At 39.5% G+C, this 19,988-nt stretch overlaps 1 protein-coding gene and 1 long non-coding RNA gene across 7 annotated transcripts in view; one reads left to right on the top strand and one right to left on the bottom strand.

Annotated features, from left to right (window-relative positions):
- The window catches only part of mon2 (Mon2 homolog, regulator of endosome-to-Golgi trafficking), a 30,194-nt gene extending 16,627 nt beyond the window's left edge, over positions 1-13,567 (top strand). For 5 of the 6 annotated variants that reach the window (XM_028322999.1, XM_028322997.1, XM_028322995.1 and 2 more), the window contains 11 exons: positions 1,737-1,881; positions 3,547-3,717; positions 4,369-4,467; positions 4,706-4,809; positions 5,337-5,482; positions 7,637-7,741; positions 8,338-8,437; positions 8,863-8,975; positions 9,725-9,869; positions 10,002-10,405; positions 11,002-13,567. In XM_028322999.1, coding sequence (XP_028178800.1) covers positions 1,737-1,881; positions 3,547-3,717; positions 4,369-4,467; positions 4,706-4,809; positions 5,337-5,482; positions 7,637-7,741; positions 8,338-8,437; positions 8,863-8,975; positions 9,725-9,843 — 1,102 coding nt within the window. In that variant the 3' untranslated portion in view covers positions 9,844-9,869; positions 10,002-10,405; positions 11,002-13,567. Of the gene's footprint in view, positions 1-1,736; positions 1,882-3,546; positions 3,718-4,368; positions 4,468-4,705; positions 4,810-5,336; positions 5,483-7,636; positions 7,742-8,337; positions 8,438-8,862; positions 8,976-9,724; positions 9,896-10,001; positions 10,406-11,001 lie in introns of all 6 variants that reach the window. The other variant, XM_028322996.1, reaches the window with a different exon arrangement.
- A 3,563-nt stretch (positions 13,568-17,130) lies between these two features.
- On the bottom strand, positions 17,131-17,563 carry LOC114366226 (uncharacterized). The gene is made up of 2 exons (XR_003657011.1): positions 17,502-17,563; positions 17,131-17,468 (listed from the first exon to the last, which is right to left on the bottom strand). It is a non-coding gene; the product is annotated as an uncharacterized LOC114366226 (long non-coding RNA).
- Positions 17,564-19,988: the final 2,425 nt, after the last annotated feature.

Raw genomic sequence — 19,988 nt, 5'->3', positions numbered from 1 at the left:
TTTATCGTACAGGTTATTCTAAAGCTCTAAAGTTATTCTCTCGATACTCGACAGCACGTTCGTTTCAGCCAAATGACGTCCACTGCTGGACAAAGGCCTCCCCCAAGGTTTTCCACAATGAACGGTCCTGCGCTGCCCGCATCCAGGCTCTTCCCGCGACCTTTACCAGATCGTCGGTCCACCTAGTAGGAGGCCTGCCCACGCTACGTCTTCCAGCCCGTGGTCGCCACTCGAGAACTTTCCTGCCCCAACGGCCATCGTCTCTACGAGCTATGTGCCCCGCCCACTGCCACTTGATTTTAGCAATTCTGCGAGCTATGTCGGTTACTTTGGTTCTCCTACGGATCTCCTCATTTCTGATTCGATCACGCAGGGAAACTCCGAGCATAGCCCGCTCCATCGCCCTTTGGGTGACCTTGAACCTCGACAGCACATCAGTCTGTAAATTTTTGTTGTAACATAGGCTGTATAGCAATGAGATGAGACACCACTGTGTTTAGTTTGATGTGCTGTTATCTGGCAAACACCCGGTTTGTTGACGTGCACAGATTGATAGCGTCATATATAGCACTGTGTTCGCTTATCAGATTTTTTAAAAGATGTACCACGAAGTATTGGTGAATGATTTCATAAAAATTCATAAAATTCAATTATTTTTGCAAATAGTTTTTTAGAAAGCACTTTTACACGTCCCAATATTAACCCTACCACTGCTTCGGGACAATAAATGGGCCAGTGCTGAGAAGAAGCAGCGCAAGAAACTTTAAAATATACAAAATATACTCAACATCAAATAAACCGCACCTTCCGCGACGCGAACTTTATAGATTTTCTTCTGACACAATCATGGTACCCCAATAATATTGGTGTTATTTGAAAGCCCAATAAATATCCTTAAAGAAAAACACATTTAATTTCTTATTATATTATTAACATATACCATAAATGTGTCTTGAAAAAAGACCTCACTTTGGGCTCACCTCTGGGATCAATTAGACCAAATTTTATGGTTATAAAACCAAATAATGATCACAAGTGTCCTCTTTAACAGATGGATAGCGATTAATCCCAACTTAACAGTTTTATAACCATAAAAGTTGGTTCAAGCGTAACTACCTATTTTTTGAAGAAGTGACTCTGGATCCTTCTAAAGACACATTTTTGGGGTAAAAACGTTTCCTCTAATGAAATGAAGATTAGAACTAGGCTTTCAAATGGAACCAATGTTGGTGGGAAGTGGGGATGTATACGTTTGAAAAGTGCTTGTTGAGGGAGGTGCGATTTATTTGATGCCGAGTGTATTATAGTCATAAGTATTGATGCGAGCTAGGTAGTTAAACATTCCAAACATTTTTATCTTTTATATAATTATCAACTTTACAGTAGCCCTTTTTCATCAAGGTGCTTTTGATATGTGCTTTAAATTTATGAATGGGCAATTCTACTACTGTTTGTGGTAATTTATTGAAAAGTTTAATACATTTCCCCATAAATTAATTACCAATCTTGTGCAGTCTGAAATTTGAAACGGCAAGTTTATTTTTGTTTCTTGTATTGAACTTGTGTAAATCACTCTTTCTAGTAAATTGCTCTATATTTTTGCGAACATATAAAAGGTTTTCATAAATGAACTGTGAAGCTACTGTCAGTATATTAATCTCCTTAAAGAATTCTCTTAAGGAAAATCGGGGTCCAAGGTTATAATCAAATACTCAATTACTTACTTTTACCCACAGGTTCACAGCAGCAGACGTGGAGAAGCTAGGCGAGTGCTTATGCAACGTGTGCAGCGTGGAGCCAGCAGCGTCGGCTTTAGACGGCGTGGGCGGCGGGGCACCCGTGAGCTTGCACGCGCTGCACTGTCTCGATACTGTGCACAAGGTGCGTCTATACATCACCCACTACTAAGGACCCTTCATCGTCATCATTTCAGCCACAGGACGTCCACTGCTGAACATATGCCTCCCCCAATGACTTCCACATCGCACGGTTGGTAGCGGCCTGCATCCAGCGCCTGTCTGCTACCTTTATCATAAATAAATAAATAATAAATATCCTTAGACATTTTACACTGCGCTTCTAGTCCCAAACTAAGCAAAGCTTGTACTATGGGTACTAGACAACGGATATAAACATACTGAAATACTTTTTTTTTGTAAATACATACTTATTATACATAGAAAACACCCAGTCCAATACAAACAAATATGTTCATGCACACAAATGTTTGTACTGTGCGGGAATCGAACCCGCTACCTCCGGAATAGTAGTCCGTTTTTGAACCACTACACCAAACGGCCGATCAGGTCGTCGACTAAGGACCCTACGTAGTGCATATCTTTGCTTCATCATTATCATCATCAACAGCCCTTTACAGCCCACTGCTGGACTATGAGCCTCCTCCACTTTAGTGGAAAGTTTTGCCATAATCTCCACGCTTGGCAGACATATACTTTTTTGCTTAAAGGTTACTAACCTTTTTTTGTCACCTGTCATCCGCTTTGCAAAGGAGGGAAGTCGAACCTTAACTTAGAACTCATATGTTCTTCTGATTAAATTCGTTGCGGGTCTGATGACAGTCAAACTTTCTCCGAGACAAACTTGACCTTCATTGGTTGGTTTTTTATTGGCGGTCAAGCTGTAGATTCTGGCTACACAGGAGTTGCAGCGGTGGGAATGAGAGGTGGGAATAGTTTCGTACTGAAGACCCTTTTCCCCCAAATCTCCTTTCGAGCGCCGTAGAAACGTCGACGCGGCGCACCAACTGTTTTTAAACTAAAGCGACGCTAGCGCTGCGTAGATTCGGCATTCGACAGTCGCTCAGCATTGATATGATACTGAATAGGTGACTGTGTTGACAAAAACTATGACGTGCACTTTGTGCTCGTTTTTATACATGTTTATTAAAAAAGGTCCGTGCAAAGAACCATTTAGGAGAGGCTTGTATTAAGGGCAAATGCTATGACGACTGAACAGTGAGAAAATGACTTAGAATTCAACGTTGATACGTCCACATTTTGGGCATAAAGATAAGCCAAAGGGCCTGTGATGAGACGACCTCATAAAAGTAGCAGAAAGGCACTGGATGCAGGCCGCTATCAAATTGGTGATATGGAAATCATTAAGGGAGACCTATGTTCAGCAGTGGACGTTCTGTGACTGAAATGATGATGACGAAAGGACCTATGTGCTACTTACTTTATTCTTACCTGACTGTCAGTGAGCGATGTGGAAATCATTGGGCTGAAGCCTATGTTCAGCAGTGGATGTCCTGTGATGATAATCATGATAATCACGGGCTGGAAGACGTAGCGTGGGCAGGCCTCCTACTAGGTGGACCGACGATCTGGTAAAGGTCGCGGGAAGAGCCTGGATGCGGGCAGCGCAGGACCGTTCATTGTGGAAAACCTTGGGGGAGGCCTTTGTCCAGCAGTGGACGTCATTTGGCTGAAAAGAAAGAAAAGAAAGAAAGAAAGAAGAAAGATAATCATGAAAGGATCTTATATGCTGCCTGCTTTTTTTCTAACTCAATAATGTCCTTCCCAGGAGGCGCTGGTCCGCCACGAGCTGCTGCCGGCCATGTTTATAGCGCTGACGTCACTGGGCGAGGCGTGCGCTCGCGAGCCGCCAGCCACCGCGCGCTGCCTGGCCGCCGCCGCCGCGCTCTACCGCGCCGCGCCGCCGCCCAGCCGCGCCATGCTGCCACGACTGTTACAGGTAGCTAGCACAGCACATGGTTATTACAGGTAGCCCCTTCACACGTCCCCACCTCCCCACTCCCCGCGTTGCGTCCCCGTCCAACCGAGCGTAGCTGCTGCGTCTCTTATAGGTTGCTCCCTCTGCGCCGCGCCGCCGCCCAGCCGCGCAGGCTGTTACAGGTGATCCCTTGGTGACGTCACTGGCGAGGCTGCGCCCGCGCCGCGCCTTCGCCCAGCTGCAGCGCCTGCTATAAGTTTCTCAGTCGCCCGAATTAGTAATATAAAGGGGAGAACATCCTCCCTCCGCCCTCCATGCTACGACGCATCCATGCTCATGCCCCTCTTTAAGGTACTGGAATCTCTGGGCATTTAAAGATCAAGGGTCCCTCGATCGCGGAGCCATAGGCACGTGCCCAGTAGGAAAGAAGGGCCTAACCGTACTGCTATCTATGTTATTGGCAATGATGTCACTTGATCCTGAAGTGAGTTTGTCCTTGGCATTTACAAAATAAACCACAAAAAGTAAGCGTCTCTCGAGGAGGGCACCCTCCACTCGTACAACGTGAACATTTTATGCCTATTTATTTGCGTTCCATTACAAATTGGTAAAAATATTTCTATTCCGCTTCCTAAATCCACGATAGCATCTGATTCGTAATGTTCTTTGCAGGCGTTGCACAAATCAGTGAGGAACTGCAGCTCAGACAAGCGTCGGCGGAGCTCAGAACAGACGGATGAGGCGATGCAGATCGCAAGTTTGCTGTTACAAGTACGTTATAAAATCATTGAAAACAAAATAGAATAAAAAAATCTTAAAAGTAATGTGCATGCAACACTCACACATCTTTAAACCCCGATCTTGACTCCTTGGACCGATTTTCAAGCAGCTAAATATCAATTTACCACCAATTAAAGTCACAAAAATTATATATCCAGTTCAAACGTTAAGTTATTCATATCTATCTTGTGTATTCCTAAAGAATAATGTGTAATTTATTATTGAACAGGTATTAGCCACCGCGTTACCGCTAGCGAGAGAGGAGCCCGATGCGTACTTAGAGTTCTGGGAGACCCTACCGCCAGTTCTAGAGACGTTCATGTTTGAAGCGCCGTGAGTATCAAGCGTATTTATTTCTTTTTTCCGTATAACGTGTCTCGTGTCTTTTCGTTTTGCCGCCTTGGTGGAAAACTGTTCTTTTTCTGTTTCATTTTAAGGTAAAAATTTACTGCACCTTGCGTTATGGCAGGCCTTAGAACATTAGTTCAAAATTGTCACTCATAGATGGCGTTATCTCGAGTTAAATCGCGATGTCATAATTTTTTAAAGAGGTTTTGCGTGTTGCTAAATTCCCAAGCCTGCTCACCGGACGTGATCTAAGCCGGCGTTCTAATCTACTGAGCCGGCATTAGAGCGAGCCCACCCTGGCTGCTTTGAATTAATTTTTTATTAAAAAACTAAAAAAAAACGCATTTATTTTAACAAATAGGCTTTTAAAAAGCACTTTTACACGTCCCAGTATTAACCCTACCACTGCTTGGGGACAATAAATGGAGCAGTTTTTATCAGCCTACAGCAATTTTCTTATTTAACCAGTGTATATTGTGTAAACATTCTTTATCTTCTTCTGTATTTCTTAGCGTGGGTGGCACCCGAGCGGCGCGTGAACTAGTAGCACTTGTTCGCGAAGCGGTGTTGAGGCGAGGCGCGCCGGCGCCGCACGTTCGCCGCGTGCTCGCGCTCGTGCGAGCCGGCAGCGCGCACGCCATGCCCGCTGCGCCCACCCGTGAGTATCGATCAGCAAACTCCATATACTATCCACACTTAGGCTGCCTATAGATCGGAACGGAGTGAGGCACCAGCAGACCTATTAGGCCTCAGCCTCGAATTTAGCGGGCAGCGGGGCGGCGGCGGTAGCGGCGCGGGAGCGGCAGGATCTTATGCGTAAAATCAAATAGACCGGTTCTCGAAAACAGCGGCGCGGGAGCGGGCAACGAGCGGGCAGCGCACTCCTTCTTTTGCCCACAATAAATCGAGCGTTAGGAATAAATTTGAATCGAAATAAAATTGTCGCCGTTGTTCAGACATTTCGTTTGAAAATAAAAACTAATATCTCGACAACACAACCCCGAACACAACACTTGGCCGCTAAAGCGCCGCGCGAGCTGCCCGCTTGTTTCGAGAACGGGTCTGCGTTGCCCGCCCCGCTCCCGCGCCGCCGCCGCTCCCGCTCCGCTGCCCGCTAAACTCGAGGCTGAGGCCTTACTACACCACATTATTAACATTTTTCATAGTTTCAAACTTTCGTTTCAACCTAGTTTCACTTGTTCACTGCTGGACAAAGGCCTCCATTTCCAATGACAGGTCCTGTGCGACCTTTACCAGATCGTAGATCCACCTAGTGGCAGGCCAATCTACATTACATTCTACGATCAGTGGTCACCACTCAAGACTTTATACTAGGGCACTATTTAAGTTGTGAGCCTCGACAACATAACGTGTTGTTAGACGACATCTGATACTTTTAATGAAAAGTTTGACATTTTTGACTACAACCTTATTCAAAACTTTTTATCATTTAAGCACGTTTTGTATTATTAACATTGAATTGAAAATTATCTTGACTACAAAAACATGGAATTGACTTGCGGAAATTTTCGCGCGAAGATTTATTATGACTTTCGACGTGGTTAATCAATACAAAAATGAAGCGGTCAGCCAAATTTCACTTTTGGTGATAAAGATTCTGTCCTTTACTATTGTAAAACGCTAGTTTAAGAAGTATAATATTGTATGTCATTGGCTCACCAGTGAACTTTGCGAAAGTCGTCCAAAATGACTAATAGTGGCGGAAAACATTGATGTTGTCAGAAAAATGGAAGAGAAACCTCGTCATGTGATATATCGTAGGATTGAGATAATCCTAGGCATTAATTCCACTAGCAGTAATAAAATATTGTATGACCATATTATGGTTAATACGTTTTTTTCTCGCTGGATGTCACAAAATTTTTCAAACGCTCAATAGGACGCTTGTGTCGTTTAGTCCTTGGAAATGTTTGATAAATACGTTTAAAAAGCTTTAAAAGCCGTTTTTAAAATTGTGACAGTTGACGAATTAAGGATCTATGCATAATGATCCTGAAAATAAACAGCTATCGACTATGGAGGTGTTTTAAGATGAACCAATTCCAACGAAAGTCCCATGCGCTCGGAACACTTTGAAACTTACGGTCGCCTATTTTTCCGAAATATCCGATTATATGACAGAAACGTTACTAGAGAAATTTAGAATGGTTAATTATTAATAGTAAACAGCCACTTTTTTTCCAAAAGTCTTCAGTTTAATAAGGGAAACTGGCCAGCATAGTCGAATCGCCATTCGTGACGAAAATGTGAGCTTTTACACGTCTCGTCAAACAACTGACTATTTGAACACTCAAAATATGAAATAAACAGGTCCAACGCTACAAAATTCTTGCTTGGAATCTAAACACTTCTTTTGGTACCCATTATATTAAAATGAAATGCGTGAACAGCGATTTATGTAGCCAGAAAGCAACTATCGGTGCGGTCAAAAACCATGCTTTGGACGTGCCTCAAGCTGAGTGGAAAAAATGCTATGAAAAGTGTTTCGGACACATTAAAAACTGCATAAATCATGAAAGACAATACCAATAAATGCAATCAATTCTATTTTAATAATATACTACTTTGTTTTCATAGTTAGGCTCACAACTTAAATAGTGTCCCACGTATCCCAACGGCCTTCAGTTCTAAGGACTGTGTGCTCCGCCCCCTGCCACTTAATTAATGACTTTTTTAAGTTCATTCGTTGTAAACATACAAATATTTCCTTATTTTTATAATTTAATATGATGTAACGCAATTTGTGTTTAAATCAATAAATGGCGAATACTAATTGCCTTTTTTAATGTAGAAAACGAGCAAGAACTCCGAGAGAGGGAAGAATTCGCGCGGACGTGCTTCGAGACTCTGCTGCAGTTTTCCATGCTCGAGGACATCGACTCCTTGGAGGTTGAAAGTAAGTCCTTGAACACTGTTCTGTACATTTTCTCGCAAAATAATACCTATTACCTACATGAGATGGTTCATTTCTTAACACAGTGGCAGACAATGGCGACTGTTTTTGTGGCGCTTCTTTTCAGCATTTGTCAAAATTAAACGCTGTGAGGGTATAAAAATGAGACATGTAGACATTGTGCACGTTTCAATGAGGGTTTTCGCGATTGAAAAATCCGCCAGATGGCAATACGTAGACGGGAGGTCCAAATGCTGCATGATTGGTGGATTTTGACATGACATTGACAGATATGTCAATTAATTATTACTCATTTAATTAATCCGCGAAACAAATGAAGATACATATTTTTGACTTTGATATGCCGGTGTGATGTGCCATAATGTGTGATTTATTTCCATTTATTTATTTGATTTCGATTGTACAACAATACAAAATCAAGTACTACATAATCATCCAAATAGATTTAGGTCTTTTTTCTCCTAGCTATCAGGTTACGAACCACTTGATTTGAAACCTTGTCTTTACGACCTAAAGTTTAAAATCATTCGTGTGTCCTGGATAACACGGATTCACAAACTTTGTATTTATGGTGTCAGGTGAAACAGACCCCCTGGCCATCGTGGCGCTGTTAGATCGCTTCCAGGAAGTCATATCAAGGTACACGGTGGATGAGGACAACACAGAACCTCTGCCCAGGTGAGTGAGGAGGACTACCTTATAAATTCCCTGTAAATGGCCCATATACTAATGTCAAGGACAGGAATTAAAAAGAAATTGGAACAAAATAAAGATGTCAGACTTTCAAACAAACAACTAATTTTGGCAATAAATTTTATTTATTGAAGAACTATATAAAATTGATTAAATACTAAAATAATAATAAAAACTGAGCGTAGCAAAAAATATTTATTTAACTACGTTATAAATTGCCTTAAAATCGAATCGTTAACAACAAAAACATAACAAACCACCGCGAGGTAAAATCTAGCGGGAGCGGTTTATTTCCGCACATGACGTAACCGAGTAGCGTAAATATGTATTATGCCGTTTCGATTTCTTATTCTTTTATGTATTTTTTTGACTGTACAATAAAGTATATTCTATCTGTCTTATGTATACAGGCACCAACTGTCGGAGATATCGTTCGTGCTTAAAGCAGTGGCCACGCTGACTGAGTCCATGAAGAAAGCGCCTCCCGGGAAGGTCGACGCGCTGGCGTGGCAGAAACTAATAGGTATAGTTTGTCTATTTCACTCAGTTTAGTTTAATACCATATTTTAGCATCATTTTGATGGGATACTAAAATGTCTAGTGAAAAACTGACTTCTAGAAAGCCTGTTTAAAATATAGGCAGGCATGTACTCTAAAATCTATACTTTGAGTCACGATTATCCTTAACACTATAAGTAGTCATTTCAATTCCTCAGCATTGTTAATTACTGACTGTCATGATAGTGTGTCCACACGCGAAAATTTTGTATAACATACTCTGAGGCAATACTGGGTGGAGTGGAGCTAGCTATCACATATACACATGCATTATGCGCTCTGGGTTTGAAATGTCCAAATCACCGCATGAATGAAAATTATTTCATCCACTTTTTCCGCCTTATTACATTGCCTAAAGAACGATTGTCGTCTCAGCTTTTTCTTAGTGTAAATGCAGCCTTATTACACTGTCTAAAGCAGTGGTTCTTAACCTTTAAGTCATGTGGGACCATTATACCAAATTTCTGTCTTGTCAGGGACCACTTTTTTTTTTCAAAATCCTATGAAAGGGGAGATCGATTTCTTGCCCACTGTGTGCCGTTTGCGTTGTGTTGACTCGACTCATCACGTCACATCACTTGTTTATTACGATGACTTCGTAGACCACTTGGAATGCCTCCAGGGACCACCAGTGGTCCGCGGACCACCGGTTAAGAACCACTGGTCTAAAGGCACGATTATCGTCCGTCCACTAATGCTTCTGTTCTCCACCAGGACTATACCCATCCCTAGTGCGTCTAGCAGCGAGCGCGCGCGCCGTTGGGGCGGGCGCCGCCCTGAGGGCCGCCCTGCTTCAGTTCGCCGCCCTACTGGCGCCGCCCGCGCCGCCCTAGCGCCGCGTGCTCTACACCATACACATATAGAGCACGCGCCTCTAACGCCCCGGTGAGTCCCCACCATACCATCCTCAACATACGCCCCGGTGAGTCCCCGCCACACACCGGCCTCAACACTCGCCGCCCTAGCGCCGCGTGCTCTACACCATACACATATAGAGCACGCGCCTCTAACGCCCCGGTGAGTCCCCGCCACACACCGCCCTGAGGGCCGCCCTGCTGCAGTTCGCCGCCCTACTGCAGCCGCCCTAGCGCCGCGTGCTCTACACCATACACATATAGAGCACGCGCCTCTAACGCCCCGGTGAGTCCCCGCCACACACCGCCCTGAGGGCCGCCCTGCTGCAGTTCGCCGCCCTACTGCAGCCGCCCTAGCGCCGCGTGCTCTACACCATACACATATAGAGCACGCGCCTCTAACGCCCCGGTGAGTCCCCGCCATACCATCCTCAACATACGCCCCGGTGAGTCCCCACCACACACCGTCCTCAACACTCGCCGCCCTAGCGCCGCGTGCTCTACACCATACACATATAGAGCACGCGCCTCTAACGCCCCGGTGAGTCCCCACCATACCGTCCTCAACACACGCCCGCCCTGCTGCACTCCCCGCCCTAGCGCCCTCAACATACGCCCCGGTGAGTCCCCATCATCATTTCAGCCCCAGGACGTCCACTACTGAACATAGACCTCCCCCAATGACTTCCACATCGCACGGTTGGTAGCGGCCAGCATCCAGCGCCTTCCTGCTACCTTTATGATGTCGTCGGTCCACCTTGTGGGTGGACATTGCACGCGTTGCATTGCGTTTTCCGGCATGTGGCCTCCACTCCAGAACCTTGCTGCCCCATCGGCCGTCAGTTCTGCCTACTATGTACCCAGCCCATTGCCACTTGATTTTAACGGTTCTCTATATTATGCCTCTGGTATATTAGAGAGAATCCTGCACCTACAGTAAATAATAAGTGAACCGATGATGATGATGATGCCTTAAAAATTCCACTATGTTACTTTACATCTACTGTTAGACCTACTATCTTTTACACACACAATCCCCTGACGTTTGTGAGCGCACAGTTTTATACACGCAAAAATGCGTACGCGCATTTTCACAGTCGTTTGAACTTTAAATTATATTCAAATTATTGTTCACAGGACTGTCAGAGCTATGACATGACATCGGCAGAGCGTTATGAGGTTGCTGTCTATGTGACAGATATATTATATTAAATACTAAATAATAAATATTATTACCACTAGGGGAACATGAAACTACTAAACACATATATTGCGTAATCATTGGACGCTGTCTACAATGCATTATTATTGTTTTACGTTGAATTCGATGCTATTTTTGTCCTCAAGGCTGAAAAACAGGATAAAATATACGCTCAAAACGGCAGCATATAGAAATAAGTCCCATTAACATGACTCAAATGTTCCCAATTTAACGTAGTTTAAATATTTTATTACCAAGAAGTCGATTTATTTATGAAAATGTGATTGATAGTTTTTGTTCCCCTGGTACAAGTAGATCATGATCATTGACATAAACAGTATAGTTTTTAAATCATACTTTTGAAATATTTATGACTGTGGGGTCATACTGTTATTCTATAAAATACCCACCAATGTAAAGTGATCATATTTATCTTTTATTTAGTTATATTGTTTATGTGAAAGATCAAATATATTATATACAAGTCAACGCTAGCTAAACTCATTCCTTTTTATAGAAAAAAACATAGATTATTGATTTTTTATTTGTATATAGAAGCGGTAATTTCTTTTTTTACTAAATAGCTATTCTAAATAAGAAATCTCATATCTAAACAGACTTGACTACGTATTATTTTGTATTGTTATTGGTCTTGGATGAGTTGTATGATAACATTGTTTCAAATTGCTGCTCCAAATTATTAAAAATACAATGTAATACCAATTTGGCCTTAAACATAGCTCGATTAATTCAAAGCAAGTAATAGCTGTATCTTCACATAGGTAAATTCTAAATAGGTATTTATAATAAGACGATGCTCACTCTCTAATTAAAATTGTGCAGACACACTAGAACTGAAGATGGTAACAGTAATTTGAGTAAAAAACAGATGTGACCTACAGTAGAACCCTGCAGAACTCCCTTAAATTTTAAGCAAACGAAAGGTGGATATTAAGTTCAATCCATACAATACGAATATTAAAGTCGTAGAAATTTCATGTATCACACTTTTATACATTACCTAATTTACTACAAAATCCATCTTCACTTTTAGTTGTCTGTTGCATACCAAGATTGGTGATAGCTACACGAAAACAAAATTCACTAATAGACGCGCCAATTTCACTAATAAATAAAATTAGTTATTATAAGATATTGAAATAACGAATTTGAATGCATTAGCGTGTTTGACAAATAAAGAGTAGGTAGAATATAAAATTTAGCGTTGCAAAGGCGTAGCGGTTTTGTATCGAACAGAGTGAGTGCTAGTAGACGTTGTTACCGGTAATTTTATAAATGTTTTGCAATAACTTTGAATAAGATTTTTCTTACATAAATATGTATAAAAGTGCTTTGTAAACACTCGGAAGAAATATAATTGGTTCATTTGTAGGCAAAAATTAAGACGTGTTTTATTAAACAATCATCTTCGAATTATTTTATAAAGTGCTGGCTACACTTTTCACTTACGTCAGAAACTCAAATCGTATCAAATAACTTATTTTTCCGAGTCACAGCCATTTACAAAGCATTTTTATATTCTTAGCTTATCATAAAATAGTTACAGATAATTTTATTGAATATTAAACGCATTACAGAAATGTGCAATGTTTATAGTAGCCATAATTTAGCTTTACTTACTGATTTTTGATCCCTGATAAAAACTAGCTTTTGGATAACTTTTATTTTCTCTGTGGTGGTCAAACATTTTATACTTTTGCAGTGTTTATATTTGTCAGGGATCAATCAAGATAAATACTTTAATATATTAATTATTATAAGCTTCCATTTGTATTGAAAATTACGTTTTTCTATTAGTTTAGCGACTAAATACGACATTAATCACAATGTAATATAATTACAAGTTAACAGTGTGCAAATAATAATATTTTTAATTTATTTGTTAACATTCTTGTACTGGAGATCTAATACAAAGTTGTACAATCTTCCACAAAAGGAATGTTAACCGAAAAAGTAAGATATTATATCTTTTTCTTGTTACAATATTATTGTTTAAATATACGTAAATTTCTTTAAAACCCTGTTCAACATTCACACAACTGAATTGTTTGTTTAATTGTTAATATTTTAATTATATTGTTATTTAAATGAAGTGCTATTATGCATTCCATGACTTTGATTTTGAAATCAAAATTAATTCATGATGGTTTTGGCGTAACAAAGGAACTGCTAATATATTTTTTTAAGTAATATAATTTAAAAAATGTCTTTCAAGTTATTTAAAAATTTAGTTTGAGATGCGACTCTTATCGTTAAAAAATCTATCAAAGTAACTTAATGATGTATTTAAATGAATGAATTTTAGTTTTGTATAATGAAAGTGCTGATTGTGTGGATGTTGTCAGCCAAAAGTTATGGGGAATCCACTCTTCTATTTTAGGCAGCAATTTGTGGCTTTCGCCGATTTTCCCCGACAAAAATCTGACTGTATTATATTTGAAGTTGTGTTGTTGATGAATAAATAAAGAATTTGTATCATAACGACTGGTTTTAATGATTTCTCTAACATTAAAGGTTATAAAAAATTCTGGCCAATGGTTTTGCATTAAGTCAAGCCGCCAAGCTTATTTCTTTCTTTCCAGGCGCAGTTCCAGCCCTCAAAAATGGTTGTGGGCACAGCCACCAAAAATAGCAAAGTGAGAGTTGGATCAATACATGCCCGGACATACATACATGCCTATCGATCTTATCAATAGATCATAATTAAAACAAGCAAATTAGGGTTGTGGGCATGCCCACAGTGCCCACAACGGTGGATCCGCGCCTGTTTCTTTCCACGATTTAAAGCCTTGCATACGATAAAGTTGGCACACAGTGTACCTACCTTACCTTTCTTCTAATTACCTTTCGTTACATAATATATCTACGAGGCGGAATGCTGTTTCATTATAAGACTCATTAAAACTCATTTATTTCTGTAAATAGGCTTAAAAAAAGCACTTCTAAGATTTCTCATATGCGTGTACGTACGTCATGTGTACGTAGCTGGAAGCTCTATTTTCTACACCCTGTATAGATTGATAACTACTAAATAAAATCATTGGCCTGTTCCTAGCGAATGAACGGCCTCTGGAGTTCACTGGACCGAGAATATTGAACTAATAAAATCTGTGCGCTGTGGTATCGATCGACGCCGAGTTAGCGAGACAACATGCGCTGTTTTTAACGCTCGGTTCAGCGACCTGCGGGCTGCGGCTGCGTATTTATAAAACCTAGATTTAACCGTGTTGCTATGCCCACGTTTGTACGTAAGGGTGTTAATGTACTGAAACAGAAATAGTGAACTTTCTGGCTTATCTTGAAATATCTACATTTTACGACGTGATCTGTCAAGAACTCAAGATTCCTTTCTAAATAATAAAAGCATTGTAACTTGGCTGAACAGATTTTGATACAGTTTATTTGAACACGTTACAGTACCTACTCAAAATTCTATAAAGCACCATGTCTATAAAAAATCTAGCCACTGATAACAATTTTTAACTTTTAAAGGTTTTTGGGTCGGGGTTTTTTTTACACATGGCAAGCGCAGGTAGTTGCATCTTTTGTTAAAAAACTGCGCAAATGAATACAAAGTAAATAACATGTATCTCAGATTGCTGATGCGTATAAGCGATTGGAAATGCGCCACACTGCTCCAGAATTAGAATGCACTCCCGAGCGACTTCCTCCATCTCTGAAGATTAAGGACATTCGTCTCGCACTGGGGGAGACGAGGTAGAAAATAGCCTCGAGACCAAAAAACGACCAAGTTTCACAGTTAACTAAATACTTTTAGTCTCTTTTTACTTACGATTGTTCTAGACAAGAATGCACTCTTAACTTTATTTTATAGAAAAAATGACAGAGTTAGCTAAAGCTCCCATCTACTTATTCGTTCAGTATTTATTTTGCACAACTTAATTTCTAATGTATTTATTTAGCTAAAATAATTACTAATATACATTGTAGACAGTTTTACGCCTGGGCGTTTAAATACATGCATAATATGTCTATTGGAATTGGCGGACTATTAGTAGTAATTTTATTATTCTTTAAATAGGTACGAACAAGTTTTGTCTGCATAGCCCCAAAGGTTAACTGGTAGACAATGCCGTATGATATCATGAGTTAATTAAAATGGTGCTAGCATTCGTTAATTTATTGATCAAATGAAGCTAACTAATAAAAGGACATCATCCACGTTTCATATATTTTTGGTCCAAAATCAAAAGTGCCGGCCAACAAAAAAAAGTGCTGTATACTGACAGAATACGTCTGCCTTAGCATTTGTTACTATGGCACCAAAGCCGTAGCTCCACTGTGCGTCGAGTATTTGAGATCTAAAAGTCATCGACTATTCATACATTTTTTGTTCAAAATCAAAAGTGTCGGCCAATAAAAAAAAAGTGCTGTATTCTGACAGAATACGTCCGCCTTAGCATTTGTTACTATGGCACCAAAGCTGTAGCACCACTGTGCGTCGAGTATTTGAGATCTAAAATTCATCGACGATTCATACATTTTTTGTTCAAAATCAAAAATGTCAGCCAATAAAAAAAAAGTGCTGTATTCTGACAGAATACGTCCGCCTTAGCATTTGTTACTATGACACCAAAGCTGTAGCACCACTGTGCGTCGTAGTATTTGAGATCAAAGTCAGTCGTTTCATATATTTTTAGAACTCAAATACTACGATGCACAGTGGTGCTACAGCTTTGGTGCCATAGTAATAAATGCCAAGGCGGACGTACCTATTCTATCAGAATACAGCACTTTTATTTTTTGGCCGGCACTTTTGATTTTGGACCAAAATGGATGATGTCCTTTAGTAGGTATAGGTATTATAATAATATGATTAACTATAGTAGTTTTTTCTCGAACTTTTACAGCATTTATAATTCATCTTCAAACAAAAAAATGGTTAATTTATTCACAGCTACTTATGCCATGAATAATAACTAAAATCATCTCATTAAGGTCCTATGAATAAACGAGTCGTTGTGAGGAAAACAACACGATCAATGTCTGCGACAGTTATCATACCAGTCCATATTAACTCGGCGCCTACTTAAATCGAAAGACTGATGTCATGCGACTAATATGACACAGTGACCAAATAAGGCCTGTAGTAAAAGGTGATGTCAGCCCACTAGCCGATCTTGAGCTCATTACTACAAAAGGAGTTACGTCAGTCGTCGAGGACATAAAATTACACGTAGGATGGTGTGGGTGTCTAGTCTTTAGGCTAACAGAGGCACTGTGAGAGATAAGGCGTCCTCTCAACTAAACGAGTAACTTCCTCTATCCTGGGCCAGGATTCCATGGTCCTCTCTATACGCGTTTTCTACGTAGGTAGGTCAGCAAGTGGTGGGGTGGTCTATTCAACACCACTAAGTTGTGATTTACAGATTAGCTAAGTCCAATGTCGTCTAATAAATGCCACTAGTCGTCTTACCTGAATAAATTATTTTTGATTGATTGATAAATAAAATAAGAAAACACAAAATCAGTTTTATCAAAATCGGTTCAGTAATATTTGTGTGGCAGTCTGTAAATAGTTTTTTACGTGTACCATTACGTTTTATTTTCTTTTGGAATTAGTGTTTGAATGTATGTGCTAAATATCCTAATGCAGTTAGTCTGCAGTTCTTGAGAGTATATCTGGTATATCCTTTCAAAAGTAGCAGTTTTGTGAACGTCAGAATGGCGGGTGTATGGTCACAGAAATGAATAATATAAATATGAATTTTTAATACCTGAGGTGTACCTTTATGTACCTTTAGTTATTAATTTTGTACTTCCCTAATACGGGAACAATTTAAATTACAAAATGAGCCGCCAACCTGATATCAGGTTGGCGGGTGTATGCTGAAATTGGACGAAACAGGTAAGTTATGGTTTTCTTATATTTACCATTATTTAGTACCTCAAATGTACCTCACAAATATATTATGATAAACCAAATGCGACGAATAATTAACGAGAAAATTGATACGAAAAATAATGATTTTGCTTGATGAAATCTTATCAAGTTTCTTTACATGGTTACAACATTTTCACCATTCCTTTGCACCAATTTGTGAGATTCACCTGTAGGTAAACCTCAATAAAGCAGCTATTAAGAAAGAAAAATACTTAAAAATAAACATAACCCTCTTTCTGACGCAGTCGGGTAATAAACTAAATGTAATCTTAACATTTCAGTCCGACTTACCTGTCAACTCAACGACGTGCTTTAAAATCAAAGATTGAGTTTAAATTACGCCATATTTTACAATACACATTGAAAACAATATAACTCGCTTGAGTTTTTTTTTTGTATTTTCATAAAAATAACAAATAATCATGAAGATTCACAAAATTTCTGCAGTGGTTGACAAATCTCGTAATTTGTTTTGACCTTGCTACATATATAGTGATCTGTGGTTTTGACAGGTGACAATAAAGCCATAGACAATTTCCTTATGAAAGCCACACTTTTCCAATATTTTTGTTTGCCATGAGATTCTGGTAGACCTATACAGAGCCCCGATTACGGTAATTTTTAACGTCAACAATCCAGACACGCTTCTCGATTCTGCGATACGATTGGTCGTTCAACAGCGTACGTCAGCTGTTTTGACCAATCGTATTGCAGAATCAGAAACGCGTCTGGATTGTAGACATTAAAAGTTACCGTAATCGGGGCTCTGGAGAGCACTTGGCACTACTATAAATCAATACTTTTAAAGGCTAAATGACAAATTTTCAATTATTTGTCCGTCAGACAGATATTAGAAAATATTAAACTTGTCGGCGCCGGACACAGATGCTGCAAATTATTATTGATGATTAAGAGTACCAATCTTAATATTATGTTATCTGTCGAAATCTGTAGAGCAGAAGGTTTGTGATTCCTAAACGTAACACCCGACTGATGCGCAGAAGAAGATAACTGTCAATCAGTTGTGTCATGTCAAGTGTGAGCAGGCGGCTGAGAGGTTATCTTTGAAAGCGTGTTGAGTTTGGTGGAACGTTAAATTGTAGGAAAAGTGATTGTCAACCATCCAAGATATTATCTCCTGCCCGTTAACCCACGCCAATGGAGATTCCACCCCTAGAGTTCCTTCTGATAGAGACCCAGTGCCTTTAAACTCATATTTTTTATTTTCTTTCATAATTAAATAATAACAGTCCTACTTCGAGTTGAATTGGCGCGTTACGTCACGCTTGAGTAGATTTTTTACTCAAAAGTGACGTCACGCGACATTTCAACTCAATACAATACTGTAATTATTAGATTATGAAAAAAAAATGTCTCCAAAATATTTTTATTATCTGTCTGACGGACTGAATAGAATTTCGATTTCATTACCCAGTCAATACTTTTAGATTTTAGGAAAGTATTGGCATTGGCAAATGCACAAGTGTGCATGCCATAAAAAACAGACTTAAAAAATATCTGTATGGTATGTATTATCTGTGTCAGTGTCAACTTTCTAACTTGTTAAAAGAAATGGTGGCCATCAAAAAAATGGTGGACATCAAATTTTTCGTATCAATTTTCTCGTTAATTATTCGTCATTATAGGCCAATCTCAAAATTATGTACAATTGCCAAATTGTTTGAGAAAATTATTTATGACGCCATATTTCCGAGTCTGAGGCCCATCCTCGCCGACCAGCAGCATGGGTTTATTAACAAGAGGTCTACTGAGTCGAACCTTTGCGAGTTGGTTCATTTCGTTGCAAAGTCAATGGATCAGGGATTTCAGGTGGATGTCGTGTATACCGACTATTCTAAGGCATTTGATAAAATCTCACACCCTATTTTAATCCGTAAGCTTGGTTTAGTCGGTATACACGGTGACCTTCTTCGTTGGATCACCTCATATTTACGTGATCGATCTCAGGCTGTTACTGTCAAGGGTCATGTGTCATCATTTGTGCCGGTCTCCTCGGGAGTGCCACAGGGTTCTCATCTCGGTCCATTACTGTTCAACGTATTTATAAATGACATCGTTCATATTTTTAGCAATAGTAACGTATTAATATATGCTGATGATATGAAAATCTTTAGGAGAGTTAAATCTATAACTGATTGCTTGCTTTTACAAAATGATCTTGAAGCTTTGTCTCGGTATTGTTTAAGCAATTGTCTTAACCTGAATATTAAGAAATGCAATGTCATTACTTTCACGCGGAAGAAAAGTCCCATCGTTTTTGATTACTCAGTGAACGACAATATAATCAAGCGCGTGAATGAAGTGAGGGATTTGGGTGTTTACCTCGATGCTAAGATGTCCTTTTGTTGCCATTTGGATGCTATATCGGCCAAGGCTTATCGTATGCTGGGATTTGTTTTGAGAACTGGAAAGGAATTTANACTTTATAAAGTATGACTATGTAATGGTAGTTAATTACTATTGACTGTCTAATACTAGGTTACTCTTCAAGGCTGCGCAGCTGTCTATTGTTATTTTTAAAGTAAAATGTGTATTCAATTTTATTTTAATGAATTTTATATGACGTATTATATAAAAAAAAAATGTGTTTATAACTAAACATTTTTTTTTCCTTTTGGAAGGGCATGTGACGTAGTAGTAAGACAATATATAAAGCAATGTATCTAATATTTGAGAGATCAGTAATAAATCATATTCAATACGAGTAACATCTTTAATTAGCCTCGTCCCGTCCTTACAACATAATGTATTTTCTGGAAAAAGGCTTTTAATGAGCCCTTTTACACGTTTGAATCTGACACAGTTGAGGGGCATATTTTTCAATAGTTGAATTTTAAGAAGTAATAGGTATTTATATTCTATAAAACGTTGATTGATAGAAGGTATAATGACTGATCAAATCATAATTCAATTTATTTGTAAAAATGTGGACGGAATCAAAGTCAAAGTCAAAATTTATTTATTTGTAATAGACTA

The sequence above is a fragment of the Ostrinia furnacalis genome, unplaced genomic scaffold, assembly GCF_004193835.3.
Source record: "Ostrinia furnacalis isolate ACB-3 unplaced genomic scaffold, ASM419383v2 OfSCF0587, whole genome shotgun sequence".
NCBI lineage: Eukaryota > Metazoa > Arthropoda > Insecta > Lepidoptera > Crambidae > Ostrinia > Ostrinia furnacalis.
This window is presented reverse-complemented; position numbering and strand designations above follow the sequence as displayed.